We start from the raw sequence: 27,674 nt of genomic DNA on the forward strand, positions 1-27,674 counted from the left end.
CAAACACTGGACTCATTACGAGAAAAAAAATGCCATCACTGATGCATTTAATCACAATTTTATCTCTTTGAAATAATTTCCAAGCCTATTCACAATGATATTGGGCTGGATGCTGATAGGGGAAACTTGCTGAATGATTAGAGAAATGATAGTCAAAGCTTTTCTTTTCGGCTATTTACAGAAAAGTCCTGGATGCTTTGCTAGCAATAGACAACAAGAAATCCACAGGGGCCGACCAATTGGACCCTGGTCTGCTTCAGCGTGCAGCGCCCATCATTGTTGGCTCAATAACCCACATTTTTTATTTAACACTGTTATCAGCAAATATTCCAAATGTATGGAAATCAGTTATTGTGCTCATAAGGGCGGGGATAGTAGTAATGTTAATAATTGTCACCCCATTTCAAGGCTTCCTTGCCTAGCTAAGATTCTTGAATCCTTGGTAAATGTACAATGTTGCTCTTTTTTGTCTGAGAAATGTATTTTGAATGTAAACCAATCAGGATTTAGGTCTGGGCAAAGCACTATTACAGCAACCACTTTAGTTGTTAAGGATCTTATCAATGCTTAGACCCTAAAATTAAATGGGCTGCTTTGTTGTGGACCTGTCAAAAGCTTTTCATACTGTCATGCTATTTTATTGAATAAGTTGTCCTCGATAGGCCTGAGCTCTGACGCCTGTTCATTGTTCATCGTACAAACCGGTGCGCCTGGCACCTACTACCATATCCTGTTCAAAGGCACTTAAATATTTTGTCTTGTCCATTCACCCTCTGAATGGCACACATACTGTACACAATCAATGTCTCAATTGTCTCGAGGCTTAAAAATTATTCTTTATCCCGTCTCCTCCCCTTCATCTACACTGATTGAAGTGGATACAACAATTGACATCAATAAGGGATCATCGCTTTCACCTGGATTAACCTGGTCAGTCTATGTCATGGAAAGAGCAGGTGTTCCTAATGTTTTATATACCCAGCGCAGATGAGATGGTTAAGAAGCTAAGATTTAAAGTTGTTTTTTCTACAGAAACAGATTGTGCCTTTCTCTAAGCAGTAGGAAGCAGATTATTCAGTCAACCTTTTTATCTGTTCTTGATTATGGTGATATTATTTATCAAAGTGCAGCTGGTACTGCACTTAAACCATTGGATGCCATCTTCCATACCAACTGTTGGATATCCTAACCCTGGGCTGGAGTCCAATAGGAATTACACATCACTTTGCAAGCCAACATATAGTGACGAGCAGGTAGGGTTGCAAAATTCGGGTACATTTCCCAGGTTTTACAGAAATCCCAGTTGGAAGATTCCTGGAAATCCTTCAACCAGGATTTATTTTCTCAAATCTGTGAATTTTGGGAAAGTTAGCATAATTTAGCTAGGCCTCAAAATAAGGCCTTATGAGATATGCAATATATTGTCGTAAAGAGTTTAATATATTTATAACATTTGCCTAGGAACTCACTTGGTGAAGGCCAAAGGACTTCACCAACGGGACATTAAAAACTGTAATATCTTATGTTTCACCGAGTCGTGGCTGAACGATGACATGAAGAACATACAGCTGGTGGGTTTTAAAATGTATCGACAGGATAGAACAGCAGCCTCTGGTAAGACTAGGGGTAGCGGTCTATGTATGTTGGGAAACAACAGCTGGTGCACAATATCTAAGGAAGTCTCTAGGTTTTGCTCGTCTGAGGTAGAGTATCTCATGATAAGCTGTAGACCACAGTATCTACCTAGAGAGTTTTCATCTGTATTTTTTTAAGCTGTCTACATACCACCACAGACCGATGCTGGCAGTAAGACCGCACTCAATGAGCTGTATACGGCCATAAGCAAACAGGAAAACGCTGATCCAGAGGCAGCGCTCCTAATGGCCGGTGACTTGAACGCAGGGAAACTTACATTTGTTTTACTAAATCTCTACCAGCATGTTAAATGTGCAACCAAAAAGGAAAAAAACTCTAGACCATTTACAATTCTATCCTCCTGATTCCTGCTTACAAGTAAAATTAAAGCAGGATGTACCAATGACTCGGTCAATAAAGAAGTGGTCAGATAAAGCAGATGCTAAGCTACAGGACTGTTTTGCTAGCACAGACTGGAATATGTTCCAGGATTCATCCGATGGCATTGAGGAGAACACCACATCAGTCACTGGCTTCATCAATAAGTGCATTGATGACGTCATCCACACAGGGACTGTACGTACATACCCCAAACAGAAGCCATGGATTACAGGCAACATCCGCACTGAGCTAAAGGGTAGAGCTGCCACTTTCAAGGGGCGGGACTCTAACCCGGAAGCTTATAAGAAATCCTGCTATGCCCTCCGACGAACCATCAAAGAGGCAAAGCTTCAATACAGGACTAATATCAAATCATACTACACCAGCTGCGATGCCCGTCGGGTTGTGGCAGGGCTTGCAAACTATTAGACTACAAAGGGAAGCACAGCTGAGAACTGCCCAGTGACACGAGCCTACTGGACCAGCTAAATTACTTCAATGCTCGCTTCAAGGCCACTAACACCGAAACATGCATGAGTGCATCAGCTGTTCCGGATGACTGTGTGATCACACTCTCCGCAGCCGATGTGATTAGGCCCTTTAAACAGGTCAACATTCACAAAGCCGCAGGCTGAGATGGATTACCAGGACGTGTACTCCAAGCATGTGCTGACCAACTGGCAAGTGACTTAACTGACATTTTCAACCTCTCCCTGTCTGAGTCTGTAATACCAACATGTTTCAAGCAGACCACCATAGTCCCTGTGCCCAAGAACACGAAGGTAACCTGCCTAAATGACTACCGACCCATAGCACTTACGTCTGTAGCCATGAAGTGCTTTGAAAGGCTGGTCATGGCTCACATCAACACCATTATCCCAGAAACCCACTCCAATTTGCATACCGCCCTAACAGAGCCACAGATGATGCAATCTCTATTGCACTCCACACTGCCCTTTCACACCTGGACAAAAGGAACACCTATGTGAGAATGCTATTCATTGACTACAGCTCAGCGTTCAACACCATAGTGCACTAAAAGCTCATCAATTAACTAAGGACCCTGAGAATAAACACCTCCCTCTGCAACTGGATCCTGGACTTCCTGACGGGCCGCCCCCAGGTGGTAAGGGTAGGTAACACATCTACCATGCTGATCCTCAACACCTTGCCCCTCAGGGGTGCGTGCACAGTCCCCTCCTGTACTCCCTGTTTCCTCATGACTGCACATCCAGGCACAACTCCAACACCATCATTAAGTTTGTCGATGACACAACAGTGGTAGGCCTGATCACCGACAACGACGAGACAGCCTATAGGGAGGAGGTCAGAGACCTGGCCGTTTGGTGCAAGGACAACAACTTCTCCCTCAACGTGATCAAGACAAAGGAGATGATTGTGGACCACAGGAAAAGGAGGACCGAGCACGCCCCCCATTCTCATCGACGGGGCTGTAGTGGAGCAGATTGAGAGCTTCAAGTTCCTTTGTGTCTACATCACCAACAAACTAACATGGTCCAAGCACACCAAGACAGTCGTGAAGAGGGCACGACAAAACCTATTCCCCTTCAGGAGACTGAAAAGATTTGGCATGGGTCCTCATATCCTCAAAAGGTTATACAGCTGCACCATCGAGAGCATCCTGACTGATTGCGTCACTGCCTGGTACGGCAACTGCTCGGCCTCCGACCGCAAGGCACTACAGAGGGCAGTCCGTTCGGCCCAGTACATCACTGGGGCCAAGCTTCCTGCCATCCAGGACCTCTATACCATGCAGTGTCAGAGGAATGCCCGAAAAATTGACTCCAGCCACCCAAGTTATAGACTGTTCTCTCTGCTACTGCACGGACAGCAGTACCGGAGCACCAAGTGACAGATTTGATTTGACTGAAAATCTAAGAATCTAATAATCATGTCTCTGTCACTTACCAATACGGTCATGGGTGGTAACTCTATAATTCACTCGAAAAGGCAAGACACACTGGGACATTTTATTGGAGGTGTGGCTTAGTTGGGGTGTTACACAAAATGTTCACGCTGATACAACTCAAATCTGGACCTCCACAGCGACTCTATTGGTTTGAGTAACGACTACAAAATCACTTTGTGAGTGTACACTCCGATATATTAAGTGCAGCGGGTTTCCCCAAAGGTTTTAGTAATGACAGCACATTGGGGTTTACAGTGTTGCCTCATTCTACTATAGTGATCAGCTACCACTAAATGGCAGTCATTAGGCTTTATAGGCAATTGAGTTATCTAGTTTCTTCAAGATAAAATCACTACGTTTTAGAGGCATTGCCAAGCAGATGCTTTGGATATTGAGTGCGGAATGTCTTTTCCAATCCCCTTGGCCTTTTTTGAGGCACAGCCAAGCAGATATAAATGTGTGGGATATAGTCTGCCACAAAGCCACTGTTTTCTACCATCATTGAAAAAAGCTCTGTCTAAGGCAGCTTTCACTGGCCCGCCCTATAGGGCGGCGCACAATTGGCCCAGCGTCGTCCGGGTTAGGGGAGGGTTTGGCCGGGGTAGGCCATTATTGTGAATAAGAATTTGTTCTTAACTGACTTGCCTAGTTAAATAAAGGTTAATAAAATAAAACATTCCAATAGCAAGCTAATGGTGCTGAAGGAGTGGAACATATATTCTGATTCCATTGGAGAAGTAAATAGGTATTAGGTTAGGTAAAAGGTATTAGGTGTTTGGTATTAGGACATGCATCAATGAAAGTTGTGTTAGAGTCACTTGGAATTGGTGTCAGAGACACTTGGAGTTGGATGTGTGACTGTCCTAATATGGACACTATATACATTGATTATTGACGTCATACCCGTCCTGATGTCAGCCTCTGACAAAAACCATGAACAAGTTTACTTGAAGAAATAAACAGAAGGTGTCACAACTGGGTGAGGTTGTCACCAGCTGTAATAATTGCATAAAATGTCTGTCACAGTATGCAATCATAATAACAGCTTGGATCATATGGTGGATGTGTCACATAAAGTGATACTGATTCCAGATAAGCTTGGTAGATCAGAAACACACCCACTCCAAACTATCAACAAGTCATGGGAGCATTTAAAACCTTCTATTACAGACATTGAAAATAGTTTTAGACAATGGTTATGACTGTACTTCACACTGACTTTTATTGTGTCCTGTTTTTCACTGCAGGTGATAACTGTAAAAACAGATAATACTATGCGGCAGATGCACACAGAGGAAGTGGAGCACCAGGCATTTGGTTTCAAAGGCATCCAATTTTACACACGGGATAATGGCATAGAAGTTACTTCAAGTAATATGTGAATCTCATTTTGAGAATGAATGGGGCATTCTTATATCCTCCCAGCATAGTTCAAAATCATTAGAGGGACTTTTTAAACTGGGGCAGGATTCTCAGTATTTACCACAGTATAATTGTTACATGGTAATCCTATTAAATGCCCAGCACAGTCAAAAATGTGATTTTCCTGTGTTTTATATATAAATTATTCATAAAATACAAGGTTGGACTAATATTGTGAAATTGTGAAAATGATGATAATGCCCTTTTAGTGTAAGAGCTGTTTGAAAAGACCGCCTGAAATTTCAGCATATTTTGGTGGGATGGCGTTTTGGCCTGCTTGGTGACATCACCAGGCGGTAAATTAGTTAATAGACCAATAAGAAAGAAAGTTCCAAATCACTCAGCCAATAACATCTAGTTTTCAGTTTCCCCCTCCCCACTCAGACCTCTCCCAGACAGTCCTAGCTAAATTCTTGCTTGAGAAATTGCTCTTTGCTAAGAAGCTATTTTTGTTTCGTTTTGACAATTTTGATTGAAAACAGTTACAGTAAGGTACTTAATTGTTACCCTGAAATTATATGAAATTGAGATAAAAACAGCTGTATTGGACCTTTAAGACTTCCTGACTACAACACCAACACCATTAGAAAGCCAAACACTCATTGGAGACACTAATGTGTAAGATGTGGTTTTCCAGATATCCTGGTTGTGGATTACGGATTTCTTGCTTATTCCCTCCTGATTCCGAGAATCCTTCAACAGGGATTTCGGGAAAACCTGGGAATTTATTGAAAGTTCACAGAATTTTGCAACCCTACTAATTATCTTATTATGTTTTAAACCTAATGACAAGACGGTACTGTTGATGTCAGTGTATTAGATTTTTTCCCCCTTCTCAGAGTGTTGCCAGTATTCATCGTTCTCTGTCCAATGGATAATCCCACATGATCAAATACTACAGTTTAATATAGAATACTACAGTACTTAGTATATAATTCTATAGTAAACTGTGATATACTGTAGAATACTATAGTAAATACTACAATATTATCCCCCCCCAAAAAACACTAGTAAATACTACAGTAATGTCCTCAAAACCACTACAGTCCACAAAAACACTACAGTTTTTGAACTATAGTAACGCTGCAGTATCAATTTGCATATACCCTTCCTATTCCCCTACTCAATATCTCAATTTCTGCCACCCATAAGTGAGAAACCTACATGCCAAGTATAGACCATATATTGTGTTCTCTACAGATTATAGAAAAGAGCAGAAGTGTTGAACCTATCCATTCAGACCCCAGTCCTACCTACAGTACCTATCCTGAGCAAGGCAGTTAACCCACTGTTCCCCGGGCTCCGATGACGTAGATTCAGAGGGGTTGGGTTAAATGTGGAAGACAAATTTCAGTTGAATGCATTCAACTGACTAGGTATCCCCCTTTCCCTTACAGGTTATGAAAAATTTGCTCTTTTAGTGTTTCCTCAAGGAGAAAGCCCCCACTTCTATGTCAAAGATAATAAAACAAAACACTATAGTAAATACTACAGTACACTAAAGTAAGCAAAAACAGTACAATATATATATTTTTTTTTTACTAGAGTATTTATAGTATAGCAAGTCCGCAAAAACACTACAGTGAATTGGAGCTCTGTTACCCGACCTGAGCCCGATGGGCCCTGACATTATACATTGGGTTAGGGCCGAATAGGGCCTGTTTTTTCATCAATAATTAGAGTCCGGTTAGGGCTCGGCATCACTAAATTGATAATTAACATTTTGAAGCTGAGCCATTTGCTCGTGCTCTGCTACGAAGCACATATCATGGTGTCAGAAGTGCTTCAACCTCAACATTGTCAGAATCCACAGGAGAGATTATTTGACCAAAAATAATAATGTTCCTTGAGTTTTGGCGGAGTTTAGAGAGACGAAAAGTAGCTTGTTTACCGCGAACTGCTCTCTGTCTTGTCATTGAGCAGAACAGCAATCAGAAGCGTTGCTATGGATACTCACACAAGCAGAGTCATGCACAGAGCACATGCAGCGCAGGGAGCGAGGGAGGTTAGAGCCTGAACCTAGGGATTAAAATTCATACTGTAGTAGCTATACCATATTATAAACTTGGTGGTTCGAGCACTGAATGCTGATTGGCTGACAGCCATGGTATACCACAGGTATGACAAAACATTTATTTTTACTGCTTTAATTACATTGATAACCAGTTTATAATAGCAATAAGGTACCTCTGAAGTTTGTGGTATTATATGGCCAATATACCACAGCTAAAGGCTGTATCCAGGCACTCCGCGTTGCGCGTAAGAACAGCCGTTAGCCGTGGTATATTGGCCATATACCACACCTCCTCATGCCTTATTGCTTAAGTATACTATAGTATTGTTTCGTGAGGGATACTACAGAGAAAGCCAGCAGAGAGGACCCAGTGTATTACATCCTACAACAACATGATTTTCAGAATATAATTTTATGCAGCACTGCAACTTCAATTCATCAGAAATGAATATGTCTCTCTGCTTATGTATCCTGTGGGCACTCACAAATTGCACATGAATTGTCGAGTGCCATTTTGTAAAGTGTCAAATGCTTCAATGTCAAAGGAAAAGGGACGAATCAAATTCTCTGCCATATGTGGCGAATTAGGAGGTCTGCAAACAAATTACAACAGCTGGCTTCTTGAAAAATAGTGTTTTCACTGAGGCTTTGGATAACTTTGGCTCTGCCTAATTCAATGGTCATTAAGGACAATGAGCTTACAGTAATGCCTATTAACAAATACATGCGTACATAGATGCAGGCACACAAACATGCACACACATACAGTGTTAGTAATTACCAATCATGTCTAAGTGTTTGACAAATGTGCAAAAGCCTTTGCAACATGATTGCAGACAGTTTTCTATGATTCTTGCAAACAACTGTATCAACATGGACAATATTGCGTTTCAAATATTGTTCGCAGAGGAGAACAAGGCAATATGAAACATTTGTGTCATCTCTGACTACATTACCTTTAGCAAAGAGTATTGATATTTATTCACAATAAATGGAGATACAGGAAAGTTATAATGAATAAAGCAACCAAGGGGGACTACATGGAAGCAAAGGCACCTTGCTTGTCAACCTCATTTGTCTTTTCCATCCATAAGTTTCCAGTACAGAGAGATCAGAGTCGATGCTCTTGAACATACCCCCAGATTCATTGCCTAGAGACCACATGCCCTGTTTCTAATGCTGGTTTGTCATTGGCTAATGGTTATTGGTTGATTTGCAATGAGGAGAAAATGGAAATGTGTGAAAAGGTTTGTTTTCTTGACTTTTTAACCTTACACATACCTTTCATCAAACCAATTTAAGTATTGATCAAAAGGCCTAAAACTGACGTATATGTTTTGCACTTCAACTGTTTTGTAGCATTTCCTTTCATGATTGACCTTCTTTCATGGACTCCTGACATCAATCTTGTCCAGAAGTGGATCCCCGTCTTAGACTATGAGGATCTTCGATAGTAAATGAAAGGCAGCATAGAGGGGAGAAAGTTGGTGTTTTGCGAGTCAGTAATACAGTCTTGTTACTAAACCAGTGTTCACCAGTGATCAGAGTGATGAGCTAGTTTCCCCAAGTGATCAGGTGGATCAGGGGACGGAGTCTCTCAAGAAGAGTTTTGAGGTATCCCTTGTTTGTGAAGTTTCTCATGTTCAGAGGAGTGTTGATGGCAAACCAGATAGGGAGGATGATTTTTGTGGGGACTTGGAGGAAACATTTTTTGCCTAGACAGTGGTTCCCAGAAAATAGTTCTCCCCAGTCAGGACGGTGAGTCTTGTTGTCTCTAACTGAGACCTTCTGTGCAGAGAAATGTGATGTAGTGTGGCCTCGGCAGGTTGAGGATGAGGCTGATTCAGGTGTCACTGAGCAACTTGGTGGTCTTAGTGGTATGATCATGGATTTGATTCCCCCAAGTGATCTGTTAGACTCAGACACTGTCAGTGATTCTTTGGTTCCTTTAGCTGACACGTTCTTAGCCTAAGTAGAGTAGGTTGTGGTCTGCAGGCTGACCATGAGGTTGTTTGGGTGTCAGGTGTTGATTTGGCTGACACACTTCTCACTGAGCTATGGGAGGGAGGAGATTCTTCCCAGTCGTGTTGTGAGGTTAGTGAGGATTCGTTGGAAGATCCGGTCTGGGTTTTGCAGGGTGACATGGCTGTGTCTTGTGATGAGAATCAGGAGCTTGAAGAAGTAAGGTTGGTAGAGAAGCCAGATCCTCCGGTGTTGTCACTTTCTGTCATTGAGGAGCAGTTGACAGTTCCTGCAGCATGTAGACCTAGTGTGTTTAGTGTTAAGGTGGAGGAAAGTGAGGAGTATATGGCTAGAGGTTCCCATCCAGTGAGTGTGCAGGGTTGGAGCAAAGAGGCATTGGGCAACATGGATGGTGTTCCTAGTGAATGTTGTGGTCGATGTTCGAGTGTCCCTCCTGATGGTTGCTTCAAGTCTCTCGTTGTTGCCTACATATCAGATGGAGCTTGGCGCTTGTGACCATAGGCCGAGTGAATGGAGTTGGTCACTCAGTTCAGAACCAGAGGGATTACAGGTTGTCCTATGGTTTGTTCAAGTCAGATACTTTTGTCAGGAAGAAATTACCTGAATGCAGAGCAGTGCATTTGTTGGTTTTTGTTTTGACTGGCTTCTTGTTTTGAGAATGGCTTTATCTCAGAGTTGAGTGTTTCTGTAGTCAGGTTGTGTAACTGCAGCTCTAGTGTTTAAAGTGTACATATTGTGTCTTGGCAGTTAAATACGTTTAATAGAAAATAAATAGGAGGGAAAAAAGTATACAAGTTTTGAAAATTCAGGAAAATAGAAATGGGTGACAGTAGTTAGGTTTAGAAATGGGTGACAGTAGCTAGGTTTCAATCCAATAGGCAACAGATTTTCATGCAGATATTCTAAACTCCACATAAAAACTTTGTAATTTTTTTCACCAGAGATGTTTTACCATCAAATTGACTTGTTACAGATAAAAGGCTGTGTGATGATTTAGTGCACATAAAAATTACTTTTGCTTCCCAGAGTTGAAGTGTGAGAACCACACAACACATCATCGCGTGACTCCAAATTTACTTTGATACGATGGTTATTATATCAATATTTGGCATAAAGGTGTTCCCACCACGATTTCTCGCATAATTCATTTTAGTTTTTAGTTTTGTCGATATTTGGAATGTTTCCAGACATATTTGGGCCTGGTTTATGTGACTTTTTACATTTTGGGACATGTTGGGGAATAGGTTAGGTAGTTTAGACAGCACACTACAGCTCACTACCACTTCCACACTCCAGGGGACAGCAACAACCTTGTCCAGATGCTGAGCCTGGTTGATAAGCACATCGGGTGCTGCCAATTCGTGTGATCGTCAGTCAGGGTTTCAGGTTTCAAGCTATGGGGCTGCTGCTGTTGTTTGGTGGCAATGACGCCTTTAATTTATTTTTGAGTCTTTATTCCGGGCATGCCTTTGGTATTTTTTCCTTTTGTACATATTTATCTTTTTTCACCATCTGAACAAATGTGACTCGTTTCAGGAAACTATGTCACGCGTCACTACTTCACAGGAGAGCCATTTGAACATAAACTTTTTTTTAATCAAAATGCATTTTTTGGCAGAAATGCCTTCTGGAACATGTGAACTTTTATGTGCCTTAATAACAAACTTGTATGCCATCTGTAAATACGAATGCAATTAGTAAATTACATGCCTAGTTGGTTTAGCCATGGAAAAAGAGTCAACCTTCCCGCTAGTCATGATTGGCTGAGATAATGAGTGGGCTGGACATGCCGAGAAATGAGTTCGGATTGGTCTGCCATGTAGCTCGCTTCTGTCTATAATATGAGCAGGTCAGTATGTGTAGGTAATCCTTTCTAACGCTGCTTTTTTGAAAGAAATCACATAGTAGAACTGCATAAGTGTTGCTCTCCACTTTCTGGATGACAGAGTTTTGAAATCAGTGGAATTAGAGTATGATAGCTAAGGAGATGGAGAAAATTCTGCTGTTTGATTGCAAATATGCAGACGGAGTCGTAAAGAGAACACACAAAAGGTTACGGATTACATCTTCTAACTAAGGGCAACCATGGCATCCATGACAGAGCGGGAGAAGCGTCCATCCATGTATACGGTTAAGATAGTCTAGCTAGCTACATTTTCCGATATTACACGTTTCTAATTTTGTCAGAAAGTAATTTTCATTTCAAGTTAAAGTGTACTGTTAGCTAGCTAGCTAACGTTAGCTGGCTGGCTAGCTAGCTAATGTTACCTTTATGATCTGTGCAGTAATATTATTCGTATCTCAGGATATTTGCATTGTTAGTTATAGCCTAATGTTAGCTAGCTAACATTGAACCTGGTTGGTTAGCTACCTGCAGATTCATGCAGGGTAGTAACGTTATGAGTTGGGATTATGGGTCATTGTTTAGTTAGTAACATGTCAAAACAAAAGACTCCACTATGCAAGTAACTATTTCAATATAATGTTTATTATGTCACTGCGACAACTGTCGATAGACATAGCTGGTAAATCTACTCTGATTTCAGAGCATTCTCGTCTGAGTGTGCCAGAGTGCAGAATAACTGACGAATTTAAGAACAGTCAACACCTGTTGAATATTGCCGGTGTCAGTAAACGTTGGCAAGAAAAGAATAATTAAATTGTTGCCAGCAGAGTTGCAGTCACCAATGCTCTTGATAACATAAAAACAGCCTAACCAGCTCTGCTAGGGTGAGTAAAGTGGTTAGTGAGCTGTTCTCTCATTTGTGTCTGGAAGTAGCTAGCAAGCTTGCCAAAGTTAGCCAGTTAGCTTAGGTGCTTGACTGCTGTTTTTAGGTCATAACGCTCGGATCAACCCTAATTTTCGTCAAGAGCATCCAGTGTGTGCTCCGCGAGCGAAACGCTCTGAATTTACGAACGGCCAATCTGACAACGCTTTGAGTTTACAAACGCCCAGAGCACACGCTGGTACGCTGGTTAAATTGACGAACACACCCATAGTATAAACCAGCCTTTAGTCTCGAAATCTTTGGTTGTTTAGTACATAACCTCACATGTGAATCCTTAAAGAGATGGGTGGAGCTAAAGCTTAAAAGGGTGTGAACGATGTGGAATGGGTGTCGAAAAAGAAGAGCTCTCCAGTAGGTACCAAAATATTCAAGGGCCATTTTCTCAAAAGTGAGGTTACAAGTTTATCAACTTTCAAAACAGAATGACTTTCCCATTGTTCCTCAACTGTAGTGTATGATATACCATACATATACAGTACATTCAACACCTAGATGCTTACACTGATTTATCACATAGATGCATATCTTAAATCAGGTTACAGACCAGTTAAGTAGGCATAAGACCCAAAGACATAACGAGTACAGCACAATCAGTAGGCTAGTTATCGGTTTCATAACATAGGTTAGGGCTGGACTGAACCTACAGGACAGTAGATCTCCAGGGAAAGGTTTGGGCAGCCCTTCTTTATGCCCTTAAAAAAACAGATCTTCTGTAAAAGCATGAAGCAAATTGGGCCATGCTCATCCAAGACAGTACCAATAACTACATCAGGTCAAAGCCTTTTGCCAGTGGTAGACAGGACATTGGCCAATGTCTTAACCCAAACCTTACAAGAAAACCTATGCTCATCCCTGCATGTTCAATTTGCATAGTATACAATCCATTGCTGTTTGTAGAACATTCCCATCCCACTGGGTAAGCAAACCTTTAGCATTCTGACTTTTCTCCCCACTGATTACGTGATCACTCCACTGACAGACAGCAATCAGTAATAATGTAAGATTGTTCCCATTGAAAGACGTATCACAGCAAATGGAATGCCATACGTTTTCCCCTGTATAATATAATAGTCTGATTGCCACTCATCACGAGAGCTGCCAAGAGCCAACAACGTCAGTCCACAATGCCATAGAGCTGTCAATCATCCACTGACACTGCCAAATTAGAGGGCACAGACCTTCAAGCCTCCAACAGGAACTTTCCTAACTGGCAATTTTGTCTCCCCCAAGAAACAAATTAGAACACAATTTGGAAATAAAAGTGGATCGTTGAAGGAAACTAGACAACTTGATTGACGGCCGCTGTCACTTCTGTGTTGTCTGTGCTGTGTCGTGTAAAAGTTGCAATCTTACAACAACATTGAATGGGAGAGTGGATAAGGCAGCAAAAAGAATATCAAGCTGTTGATCAGATTGTGACAGTGCAGCAGGCACGGTGTAGGCCGCACAATGCAGCACTCATTTGCAAACTGCAAAGTCTTTAGTATTTACCATCGTTTTAAATTAGGAATGTCCAATATGAAGTTTATGACAGTTGGACGAATGGACACTCGTAACATCCTCCATATAACATGTGCCCCCTTTAATGGCCCACATTGATCCATTTGGCCCGGCAGTGCATGTCCTCTACATGCACTGTTTTCCTCATGCATACATCTTCTAATCCTTTTAGAGAGGCTGGCAGCCAAAGATGAAGGGGCAGCGTTGAATAATTCACGGTTGTCCCCGATGAAAAAGAAGTGGAGACACAGGCTTGTAGTGCACTGAATCAATATTAAACTTGAATTGATCACATGCAAATAAGGGAATGACTGAGGGCAACTACATATACAGTATTAAGGGAATGACTGAGCCCCCCCCCCCTCCCCACTGGGATGTGGACTGTAAAATGTCAACAGCAGTATTGAAAATATAATTTAGCTAATATTGTTCTCAGTGACGGCTGCTCTCCTGTCCTGTCACTTGTCATCCTCCACATTGTGAGGTGAGGTGTCTTTCTGCTTCAGTAGCTGCTTCAGTTACATTTCCTCATGTTCTTGGCTGACACCACTGAATGTGATACTCAATATTCACACCAGATAGAATAATCCCCATTCGATGCCTTGGCGGTTCTCTCATTGATTGTTTGATATTTAGTCATGCTTGTTTAGCTCAGTTATGTATAATTTGGTTTATTGGACGTATTTTCAAATGTGTCGTCAAAATATAGCCCAGTCACTTAGCAGTCACTTTACTGCAATTCTTACAGACATAAATGCTTTTTTGGGAATGGTCCATAATCAGAAGCGACAGAGATGGAGGCAAACTGGGAAAAGAGTGGAGAAATATCACTCTAGAACGCATTTAAGTTCCTACACACGTCTGAGAATTTCTTTCCGAGGCAGCCAAACATCCCTCATCTTCTTCCTTTCTTTCTTTCATTACAGCTCGCACATAAATGCCAAGTAAGATAACCCGCCATATCTCTGCATTTCCCTGACATTAACAGACAGACTCAGCTAAAGACATTGCTTATTGGTTTTCACAGAAGTGATTTGTGATGCTTTTGTTGGTGCTACGTCTATGGCTCCTGTAATGACAACTAAATTAATTTTGGTTTCCTTTCTCTGTTATTGCCCAACTCAATAGAGTAGAGTTGGTAGATCAACATTGCCACCATAATGTATGCATTGCATTGAAATTGAGTATGGTTTTAATTACACTCAATTCCAATCACGGAGAATGACACCATCTGGTTTGTTGGTGCTGGTTTATTCATACAGGGCTTTCATTAAACAGTTACCCTTTGATTGTAATGAGACAGAAGTTAGCAGGAAAATGATGATATTCAAGTTAAATATTGGAAAATCTGGACATTTGTTTTATGTTGGTTGTTTAATAAGGATTGGCCCCTTATTTTCCAATTTTCACCTAAAATGACATATACAAATCTAACTGCCTGTAGCTCAGGCCCTGAAGCAAGGATATGCATATTATTGATACCATTTGAAAGGAAACACTTTTAAGTTTATGGAAATATAGAGAATATAACACATTAGATCTGGTAATAGGCAACAGTTTTTTTCTTTGTACCATCATTATTGAAATGCAAGAGAAAGGCCATAATGTATTATTCCAGCCCTGGTGAAATTTAGATTTTGGCCACTAGATGGCAGCAGTGTATGTGCAAAGTGTCAGACTGATCCAATGAACCATTGCATTTCTGTTCAAAACGTTGTATCAGGACTGCCCAAATGTGCCTAATTTGTTTATTAATAACTTTTCATGTTCAAAACTGTGCACTCTCCTCAAACAATAGCATGGTATTATTTCACTGTAATAGCTACTGAAAATTGGACAGTGCAGTTAGATTAAAATTAGTTAAAACTTCTTCAGGATCGGTGGGTCACCTGCGGGACGGTTGAGCTTACGTAGGCTAATGAGATTAGCATGAGGTTGTAAGTAACAAGAACATTTTCCAGGACATAGACATATCTGATATTGGCAGAAAGCTTACATTCTTGTTAATCTAACTGCACTGTCCAATTTACAGTAGCTATTACATAATCCAAGTCCTTTATACTGCAGCATTATATGTTTATGCATTGTTTAAAAGAATTAGGGCAAGCATTATTGGCTTGTCCCAGTAGTGATGAATACATGGCAGATATGCCAGTGTTACCTAGTGTTGATTTTTCAGTGTAACATTTTTAGTGTTGATTCTTGCGGTAAATTAACTCTGTAAATGTTGGTGTAAAATAACCCCAGTGTTGGTATTACGTTGAGTGTGAGTGTGATTGTGTCAGTCTTACTCTGTGGAGAGTAAAACATTCCCATCAAAACCCTAACACTGACAAAGTGTAACAGTGTCAGCATTAAGCACCACACTGTCAATTTAAAGAGTTACTGAAACTGTTTTAACTACTGTACAGAAATGAAACAAACATACAATCATAATATCGGTCTAAGATACTGTGTCAAATTCGCAGTTAATGCTTCAAAACCAACTTTATAAGAGGGTTTAAAAATAGGTTCTATTTGACTCAAAATTCTATTACGTGATATGCAATGTCTCCAAACCCCCTCTGATTTTAAATCAAGATCTGGTCTTGGTATTTTTCATTTAAATGTACGCAGCCTGTTGTCAAAAATGGATGGGGTTAGGATTTGGGCTAAATCAACTGATGGTGATATAATTGTGTTTTCTGAAACCTGGCTCAGCAAGTCTGTTCTTGATACGGATATTTGTATAACTGGTTACAATGTTTATCGCACTGATTAAAACCTGTTGGGGCTAGGGGGCAGTATTGAGAATTTTGAAAAAAATATGTGCCCATTTTTAACTGCCTCCTACACCAACTCAGAAGCTAGGATATGCATATTATTACCAGATTTGGATAGAAAACACTCTGAATTTTCTAAAACTGTTTGAATGGTGTCTGTAAGTATAACAAAACTCATATGGCAGGCAAAAACCTGAGAAAAAATAATAATTTTGTGGCTGTTTTATTTCTTTTGAGTCATTGTTAATAGATAACACAGTGAGAAAGGATTCATTTCGCACTTCCTACGGCTTCCACTAGATGTCAACGATCTTTATAAAGTTGTTTGAAGCGTCTATGATGAACAGAGACCGGATGACAAGGAAGAGAAGTTGACCTCCCTGGGATGTCGTCACTTCATTATTGGCTGCACCTGCGCGATCATGTGATGCGATACATTTTTCAAATACGTTTTTGGTCGGGTTGAAACATTACTGATGTTTCACGTTAAAAATGGCTCTAAAGATTGATGCTAAACAACGTTTGACATGTTTGAACGAACGTAAATAGATGTTTTTCTTTTACTTTTCTCCGTGACCCCCCCCCCGCGCTACTTTTTAGTAGCCTACCGAAGCGCTAACAACTTGGAGTTATTTGGACATCAATTATGAACTTTGTTGAAAGAAACCACATTTGTTGTGGACATGGGATTCCTGGAAGTGCCAATGGATGAAGATAATCAAAGGTAAGGGATTATTGACAATAGTAATTTTGATATTACATGGTTACAGGTGCTAACCTGTATAGCCTAGCCTATTGTTCTTAGCACAGCACCCGGTTTATTGCAAATTGTGATTTCCCAGTAAAGTTATTTTGAAATCTGGCAATGCAGTAGCATTTACAAAATGTTAAACTATGAATATTTGAATGACAATATTATAATTTACCAATGTTTTCGAATAGTAATTTTGTAATTTGTAACGTTGTTCACCGGAAGCATTTGAGAGAAAAAAAAAATCTGAATTTCACCGCTACTGTAAAATGCTGTTTTTGGATATAAATATGAACTTGATGGAACAAAAAATGCATGTATTGTATAACATAATGTCTTAGGAGTGTCATCTGAGGAAGATTGTCGAAGGTTAGTGCATAATTCTAGCTGGTTATCCGCTTTTGGTGACGCCTGTCTTTGAATTGACAAAACATTACACACAGCTATTTTCAATGTACTCTCCTAACATAACCTAACTTTATGCTTTCACCGTAAAGCCTCTTTGAAATCGGACAATGTGGTTGGATGTAGGAGATGTTTATCTTTCAAATTGTGAGAAATAGTTGATTGTTTGAGAAATTGAAATTATTAGATTCTTGCAGTTTTGAATTTCCCGCCATGGTCTCTTGACAATGAATCCCTATACCGGGATAAGATCCCCAACAGGTTTTAAGAAAGATGGGGGTGTGGCTATATATGTAAAAACGAAATTCCCTGTAAGTGTGGCAAAGTCTGAAACTATTTGTAAACAGTTGGAATTTCTTGCTTTGAATATTGAGGTTTCAAAGGATCTTTCTATAACTGTGATTGGCTGTTATAGACTCCCCTGTGCTCTCGGTGATGCATTTTCTTTCTTTCATGTCTAAACTTCTTTACAGTGAAATTATTTTGATTGGTGATCTCAACTGGTGTTGGTTAATGCCGGTGTCTGATGATTTAAAAATGTTTTGTAATTCTATGAATCTTACCCAGTTGATTAACTCACCCACTCGCGCAAATCTAAAATGCCCAGATAAATCTACCCTGATTGATTTGATATTGACAAATGTTCCTCATAAATATTCTGCGGTTGGTGTTTTTTGTAATGATTTAAGTGACCATTGTGCTGTTGTTGCTATTAGAAATACTAAGATTTCTAAGTCTAACCCGCATTTTATTCGTAAGAGAAATCTGAAGTGTTTCATTGAGCAGGCTTTCTTTCATGAGTTGTTTTATTTTGACTGGAGCAAGATTGAGCTTATCCCTGATGTGGAAACTGCCTGGAAATTCTTTCATGACGGTTTTCTCCAAATAGTAAACAGACATGCTCCATTCCACAGGTTCAGGGTTAAATGGAGGGATAATCCATGGTTTTCGTCTGAGTTTTCTTGCATTGTTCACGACCGTAATCTAGCCTGGGCTAAAGCAAGGAAACCGTGTTCTGATGCTGATTGGCTTGTTTTTAGGCAGTTATGAAACAAGTGTCCTTTTCTTCTTAGGAAGGCCAAGTCTGAATATTTTATGTCTGTTACCACTGATAACCTGAATGACCCTAGAAAGTTTTGGAAGGCTATAAAGTCTATGTCTGGTAACAGTAATGTTAATGAATTACCGTCATGTGTATTGAAGGACTCTGTTGCTATATATGACAAAACTGAAATGCTGAATTGTTTCAATGAGCACTTTGTATCATCTGGTAGGCTGTTTGATTCAGTGTCCTCTGTCTCTGTACAACCCTGTGTGGATGAACCAGTGAGAGCTGGTCAAACTTTTAGCTTTTTGCCATTCTCAGTGCAGGTGGTACATAAAGCCCTGAAAACCTTAGATCAGAGAAAGCCTGCAGGTCCTGATCTTTTGGATCCCTGCTTTTTAAATCTGGCAGCTGATTTCATAGCTGAACCACTTACATATCTGTTTAATCTAACCCTGGAATGTAATGAAATTCCAAAGATCTGGAAATCAGCATTTGTCCTGCCACTTTTAAAAGGGGGAGATCCAACTCTTTTAAATAATTATAGGCCAATCTCAAAGCTGTCACCCCTGGTGAAAATACTTGAAACCCTTGTGAGTGAACAGCTAAAATAGTTTTTATTTACTAACTCTATTTTATCAATGTACCAATCGGGTTTCAGGAAGAAGCATAGCACAATTACAGCAGTCATGAAGGTTTTAAATTATATCACTGAAGCTCTTGACAAAAACAGCATTGTGTCTCACTTTTTATTGATCTCTCTAAGGCTTTTGATACAGTTGATCATGCTATACTAAGGCAGAGATTGTCGAGTGTAGGTCTTTCAGAGCATGCAGTTGCATGGTTTGTTAACTATCTGTCTGATAGAACTCAGTGCACTCAATTTGATGGGCTTAGGTCTGTTAAATTGTCTGTCTTAAATGGTGTGCCCCAAGGCTCTGTACTTGGTCCTCTCTTATTCACTATTTATATAAATAATTTAGACAAAAATGTCCAAAATGCACAACTTAATTTTTATGCTGATGATACTGTTATTTACTGTTGTGCTTCATCTCTTACAAAAGATTTCCAGAACTTGCAAACTGCTTTTAATACTGTTCAACATACCTTGTCAGAATTGAAGCTTATCCTCAATACTGACAAAACCAAACTACTGGTGTTTTCTAAAGCAAGAAATAGACCTCTGAACCTTTCACCTATTACTACCTGTCAGGGCAAGGAGATTGAGGTTGTAACCTCATATAAATATCTTGGAATTTTGATTGATGATGGCCTCTCTTTTAAAATGCATATTCAACAACTTACAAAAAAATTGAAGCTGAAATTAGGATTTTATTTTAGGAATAAGGCTTGTTTTTCTTTTGAAGCCAGAAGGAGGCTAGTATCAGCTACATTTATGCCTTTACTAGACTATGGGGATATTTTATAAATGAATGCTTCCGCTCAGTGTTTGAGATCAATTGACACCCTTTACCATGGCACTTTGAGATTTATTTTAAATTGCAAAACCCTTACGCACCACTGCACTTTGTATACCAGGGTTGGCTGGCCTTCTCTAGTCACTCGTAGGCTCAGTCACTGGTATACTTTTATTTACAAAGCCATTTTGGGTTTACTAGCTTTTTATTTGGGCATTTTTATTGTTCAGAAATGTGGTGGGTACTCTCTTCGTTTGCGGGACTTTATCCTGCTAACTGTTCCAAATGTCCGAACTGAATTTGGTAAAAGGGCTTTTATGTACTCTGCGCCATCGTCTTGGAATGCCTTACAAAATACTTTTAAACTGGAAGAACTTGTCCCGATTGGTATTTTTAAATCACTGATGAATGATCTTGAGACTGATTCCCTGACATGTCAATGTTTTTAATTTGCTGTTTTTGATTTTGTTATATTCTTTGTTAATTCTATTGTTTTTACTAGATTAATTGTAGTTTTTCATGTTGTTTGTCTGTAATTTTTGTAATGACTTGGAGCTGCCTATCATGGCCAGGACGCTCTTGAAAAAGAGATTTTAAATCTCAATGAGCCCTTCCTGGTTAAATAAAGGTTAAATAAATTAAAAAATAAAAGTAAGGTATTGTTGGTCAAATTGCATGCATGTATAGTCAATGAATGATTAATACGATTATCCAATAGATTGCTAGGTAGGTCGTCATTGGAAATGAGAATTTGTTCTTAACTGACTTGCCTAGTTATATAAAGGTTAAATAAAATAGGTTGTCTAATGAATATTGCTATCAGGCAGTAAATCACAGTTAGTACATCATTTGGCAAGTGACTTAACTGACATTTTCAACCTCTCCATTTTCAACCTACTTATTTCCCTCATTAAAATGCAAATCAATTTATAACATTTTTGACATGCGTTTTTCTGGATTTTTTGTTGTTGTTATTCTGTCTCTCACTGTTCAAATAAACCTACCATTAAAATTCTAGACTGATAATTTCTTTGTCAGTGGGCAAACGTACAAAATCAGCAGGGGATCAAATACTTTTTTCCCTTACTGTATAACAGGCAGTGTCAGAGGAATGCCCGAAAAATTGTCAAAGACTCCAGCCACCCTAGTCATAGACTGTTCTCTCTGCTACCGCATGGCAAGCGGTACCAGAGCACTAAGTCTAGGTCCAAGAGACTTCTAAACAATTTCTACCCCCAAGCATAAGACTCCTGAACAGCTAATAAAATGGCTACCCAGACTATTTGCATTGCCCCCCCCCCCCCACCCGACCCTCTTCTACACTGCTGCTACTCTCTGTTATTATCTATGCATAGTCACTTTAATAACTCTACTCACATGTACATATTACATCAATTCCCTCGAACCGATGCCCCCGCATATTGACTCTGTACCGGTAACCCCTGTATATAGCCCCGCTATTGTTATTTATCTCTTTAATTATTTGTTATTTATATTATTTTATGTTGTTGTTGGTATTTCTTAAAACTGCATTGTTGGTTAAGGGCTTGTAAGTAAGCATTTCACTGTAAGGTATTGTGACAAATACAATTTGATTCGATTTGTTGCCTCCAGTCATCCTGGCGACAAACTGTTTCAGTTTCACTCACCCAATATGTTGGACAAAAACGGATGAAAAGGGCAGTTATTGGGAATCTCAACACAATCAATCCAACTATGTAGTATGTGGCTAAGGCACACATATCTATTTACTCTTTATGCAGGTCTGCTTATTAAGCAACCTAGCTACAGTGTATGACTTGATAGCTCAATCATTAAGCTAGCTGGAACCTAAAATGACACAGAGCCTTGTACTGTAGCTAGCTAGCTGCTGGAAGGATGTCATGTCATCGCCTGGAAGTGGGTGAGTGTCAGACTTCTTCTGCAAAACTTTTTCCAGCTTCGGTGGCTACAGCTACTGGGATTGCAGTCATTTGGTTAGCTACCAAGAAATGTGACTCATTCACTAATAAAATAGCTACTCATCTACTCAAACTTGAACGACTGTTAGCATATCTCATAGTTGTCCAAATGTGTTTGGCATCGATGAAATGAGCAGGCAGGCCAGCTATAAATCACATCACTTGTTAAAACGTTGGTTATTATGGGATTGGGGCAGGCTGCTGCAGGCCGAGCAGGGAACTATTCGTCATTGTATTCCTAGTGCAATTTAGACTGGCAACTGCACGCTGAAAAATTTGAGGGTTTAGCTACCGTCCCCTTTGCTAGATTTGAGCTAATCTGGCTCAGGCTAATGTTGTTGTTGTTGTTGTTGTGCATAGGCAATTGATGGATAAATAGCCTACTTCTTGGTTGTTGGATTCAATTTAAAGTCCCCAAAAGTAAGACGTGGTATTTATATATTTGAAGAAAACCATTCAGGTTTCTTTTGTGACTTTGGCTAGTGCTTTCTAAATAATTATCTAAACCAAGTTGCATTGTTCTGCTGCCTGTGAGCACAGTCCAGTAGTGCAACATCAATGTGAATGGCATAGGCTATATGGCATGGTGTTTTTGCATAACAGGTCTACTCTAGTTGTGATTGGTAATGGAGCACCGGGTCTGTGTAGAGTCCGACCTGGACAAGACGGACACGTTTTATTTGCTTTTATTTACTGCAGTGTCTATTAATTGCCCAAACGCATGGCCACTTGCTCATTCTTTACTATAGAATTTTCACAAACACCGACTACTTAATTTCCAAACATTCTATGAATAATGAAAACATGAACATGTGCATATGACCTCGTCACAAAATTTCATTACATTTGATGGTGCTAAATCTGTGTCAATTCCTCTTTAACACTAAAAAGTGTGGAACCATATACACACTGGCCCAGGGTTAATTTATAAAATTTCAATTACCTTAGATTTGAGCATCTGTGGCCTCCATATAAGGACATCCTCAATTACTTAAAATGTGTCATTGGTGTAACCATCATTGATGTTACTACTCCTAGCCTACTGCTTAAAAATTATTGAAAGTCATTAAGCTGCCATATCAGTTGATTTAGAATAGAAAAATTCTGTTAATTTGATAAAAAATGACATGCCCAAATGCCACTGCAATTCAAGAACGACCCACCTCAAAGGTTTGCAGAGTTAGTATTGGTTGAGGCCCTGTCTTACCTTTTGCCGAGCGATGCTTCCATATGATGTTGGGTTCTGGTCGTCCAATGGCAAGACACATTAGAGTAATGTTGCTGCCCTCGTTCACTGTGATGTCCGTCGATATGTTTGTGATCTTTGCAGGTACTAAGGAAAGTGGAGAAAAAAGTACTTTCAATTATAATTTAATTCAATCATTCAATTATACATTTAGTAAGAATATATGTACAGTACTTTTGTTAGAAAAATGTTGACCTCATCTCAGCCATCACAATTCAAACCATCAAAACCATGAGGTAAGCTTACAACTAATTTATGGTCATTACCATGTAGAACATTGCACATTCTCATGAGACACTGTATCATATATCAATGTATAAATATATACTTTAGATAGGCATATGCCATTTGAATGTTGGATTTCAGTTTGCATTGACTGCTATGTGGGTGTAATAAAACTCAAACTTGAACCTGGACTTACATGTTGCAATTGTCACATCCAGTGTAGCTAATAATGGTTATTATAGTGGATAGGAAAGGCAGATAGGTAGGTAACCAGTGACTGGGGACCATGGGGTGAGTGGTTTGCTCTCCTACATCTCATTGACCTTTGGATCTAATGCTCTAATTATTATGCGTTTCTAATGTTCATTTCTGGCTCATTTAGGGGACAGTTCCTAACCTACTTTTAAATGCCACATAATAGCTTTCTCCAATCCTTACAGATTTGGCTTGTCACCTAAAACCCTCACAAACTTTTACAGATGCACAATTGAGAGCATCCTGTCGGGCTGTATCACCGCCAGGTATGGCAACTGCACTGCCCACAACCGCAGGGCTCTCCAGACACATCACCGGGGGCAAACTACCTGCCCTACACCACCCGGAGTCACAGGAAGGCCAAAAAGATAATCAAGGACAACAACCACCAAAACCACTGCCTGTTCACCCCGCTACCATCCAGAAGGCGAGGTCAGTACAGGTGCATCAAAGCTAGGACCGAGAGACTGAAAAACAGTTTCTAGCTCAAGGCCATCAGACTGTTAAACAGCCATCACTAGCACAGAGAGGCTGTTGCCTACATACAGACTTGAAATCATTGGCCACTTTAATGAATGGAACACTAGTCACTTTAATAATGCAACTTTAATAATGTTTACATATCCTGCATTACTCATCTCATATGTATATACTGTATTCTATACTATCTATTGCATCTTCGCCTATGCCGCTCTGCCATTGTTCATTCATATATTTATATATTCTTATTCCATTCCTTTACTTAGATTTGTGTGTATTGGGTATTTATTAAGGAATTGTTAGATATTACTTGTTAGATATTGCTGCACTGTCGGATCTAGAAGTACAAGCATTTCGCTACACTTGCAATAACATCTGCTAACCATGTGTATGTGACCAATACAATTTTATTTCATTTGATTTTGATGAGACGTTCCGTTACAAATCAATGAAGAAAATAAAAGTAAATTACTGAAAGTATACTGAGCAAAAATATAAATGCAACATGTAAGTGTTGGTCCCATGTTTCATGAGTTGAAATAAAAGATAAACAAAAAGCTTATTTCTCAAAACATTTGTGCACAAATCATCGCTGTTAGTGAGAATTACTCCTTTGCCAATATAATCCATCCACCTGACAGGTGTGTTATATCAAGAAGCTGATTAAACAGCATGATCACTAAACAGGTGCACCTTGTGCTGGGGACAAAAAAAAGGTCACTCTAAAATGTGCATTTATGTCACACAACACAATGCCACAGATGTCTCAAGTTTTGAGGGAGTGTTAAATTGGCATGCTGACTACAGGAATGTCCACCAGAGCTGTTGCCAGATAATTAATGTGCAGTTCTCTACCATAAGCCACCTCCAACATTGTTTTAGAGAATTTGGCAGTACGTCTAACTGGCCTCACAACCGCAGACCAAGTGTAACCACGCCAGCCCAGGACCTCCTCATCTGGCTTTTTCATCTGCGGGATTGTCCAAGACCAGCCACCAGACAGCTAATGAAACTGTGGGTTTGCACAACTGAAGAATTTCTGATAAAACTGTCAGAAACTGTATCAGGGAAGCTCATCTGCGTGCTTGTCGTTCTCACCAGTGTCTTGCCCTGACTGCAGTTCGGCGTCGTAACCATCTTCAGTGGGTAAATGCTCATCTTCGATGGCCACTGGCACGCTGGACAAGTGTGCTCTTCACGGATGAATCCTGATTTCAACTGTACCGCAGATGGCAGACAGCATGTATGTCGTCGTGTTGGTGAGTTGATCTCTGATGTCATTATTGTGAACAGAGTGCCCCATGGTGGCGGTGGGATTATGGTATGGGCAGGCATAAACTACAGACAACTATCACAGTTGCATTTTCTCGATGGCAATTTGAATGACATGACGAGATCCTGAGACCCATTGTCTTGCCATTCACCCACCGCCATCACCTGATGTTTGATCATGATAATGCACGGTCCCATGTCACAAGGATCTGTACACAATTCCTGGAAGCTGAAAATGTCCCAGTTCTTCCATGGCCGGTATACTGACCAGACATGTCACCCATTGAGCATGTCTGTGATGCTCTGGATCGACGTGTACAACAGCGTTTTCCAGTTCCCGCCAATATCCAGAAACTTCACACAGCCATTGAAGAGGAGTGGGACAACATTCCATAGGCAACAATCAACAGTCTGATCAACTCTATGTAAAGGAGATGTGTCGCGCTGCATGAGGCAAGCTACTGACTGGTTTTCTGATCCATGCCCCTACCTTTTTTTAAGGTATCTGTGACAAACAGATGTATATCTGTATTCCCAGTCATGTCAAATCCATAGATTAATGCCTAATGAATGTATTTAAATTGACTGATTTCCTTACATGAACTGTAACTCAGTAAAGTATTTGAAATTGTTGCATGTTGCGTTTATATTTTAGTTCAGGGTAGTTCTTCTTTAAGTAAGGCCAATTTCACTTAAGAATTTGGTGCCCTATGAAATATACTTTTGATTTCACTAGCTGGAAATATCCGTTTTGTTGAACTCAGCCGTTTGCAAAGTAAGCATCTGAAGGTGGTCAACACAACATGTACATATCAGAGCCTGATTTTAGTTACAGATACCTTAATCAGCCATCACTGGTTCTTATCACATCAATAATGCCATATGTACATTATAAACCATCTCCAACCCTCTATTAACCTTAGCCGGTCAACAGTCGCAACAGCAGTCCAGTGCTTTCAAAACAGGTATAACACCTCAACCAAGGAATCTGACATTTTGTTGTAAAGCGAAGGGACATGCTAAACTGCACTGCAACTCCCTCAGCGGGTCTTAACCTTTGGCAGTCTAGTTTCCCTCAGTGTGACTTCAGAGCGAGGAGACCTGACCCGACTAACTGGCTGATGAAAAGCAGGGAGCAGAGTCTACACATCTCGGCCCTCCAAGTCTCCTGTTGAGATGAATGGGCTGGAGAGTCTGTGAAGGAACAGTTGACCATAGTCTAGAGGGTTGAGATCATTGTGTCAGTATTTTTCATGCTGCGGTTGGGAGCGGGTAGTAAGACAGACAACATTGGGCTGAAAATATATTTTGTCATCCCGCAGATTATTTGGAAACGGTTGTCTTTATGCTTTGTGTGAGTTAGCCTAGGCGTACCTATTGTATTAAAAGCACAACTTTGTCGCATTATTCACACACACTCAAGATTCGCTGCTTCAAGTTAGGTAGCCTACCTCTCCTCTCCTAGTTGGTCATGAGAGATCAAGTGCGCCTAGTATACTGTATGTGTGGCCTCAATTAAATAGTGTAGGATGCCTATGCATGGGCGGAGAAACACATAGCATTTATCTTTCCAATTCAATTAAATATGACAATGAATATCCCATTGAGCATGGTGAAGTTATTATTTACACTTTGGATGGTGTAACAATACACCCAGTCACTATAAAGATACTCAGTTTTCGGAGAGGAAGGAAACCCCTCAGGGATTTTACCATGAGGCCATTGGTGACTTTAAAACAGTTAATAGCTGTGATAGGAAAAAAACCGAGGATGCATCATCAATATGGTAGTTACTCCACAATACTAACCTAATGAAAAGAAGGACGCCTGTACAGAATAAAAATATTCCAAAACAAGGCACTAAAGCAATACTGCAAAGAATGTGGCAAATCAATTCACTTTTTGTCCTGAATAGAAAGTGTTATGTTTGGGGAAAATCCAATACAACACATTACTGAGTACCACTGTCCATATTTCCAAGTATAGTGGTGACTGCATCATGTTATGGGTATCCCTCTAATCGTTAAGGACTGGGGAGTTTTCAGGATAAAAAAATAAATGGAATGGATCTAAGCACAGGCAAAATCTTAGAGAAAAAAACCTGGTTCAGTGTGCTTTCCACCAGACACTGGGAGATGAATTCATCTTTCAGCAGGCAATAACCTAAATCACAAGGCCAAATCTACACTAGAGTTGCTAA

At 40.1% G+C, this 27,674-nt stretch overlaps 1 protein-coding gene across 2 annotated transcripts in view; it reads right to left on the reverse strand.

Moving 5' to 3' along the window:
- Positions 1-27,674, reverse strand: part of LOC106567659 (opioid-binding protein/cell adhesion molecule) — a 474,446-nt gene that overhangs the window by 67,054 nt on the left and 379,718 nt on the right. For both annotated transcript variants that reach the window (XM_045693500.1, XM_045693499.1), the window contains one exon: positions 23,204-23,329. In XM_045693500.1, the coding sequence (XP_045549456.1) occupies positions 23,204-23,329 (126 nt within the window). The remainder of the gene's footprint in view (positions 1-23,203; positions 23,330-27,674) is intronic.

Source organism: Salmo salar, chromosome ssa13, assembly GCF_905237065.1.
Source record: "Salmo salar chromosome ssa13, Ssal_v3.1, whole genome shotgun sequence".
Taxonomy (NCBI): Eukaryota; Metazoa; Chordata; class Actinopteri; order Salmoniformes; family Salmonidae; genus Salmo; species Salmo salar.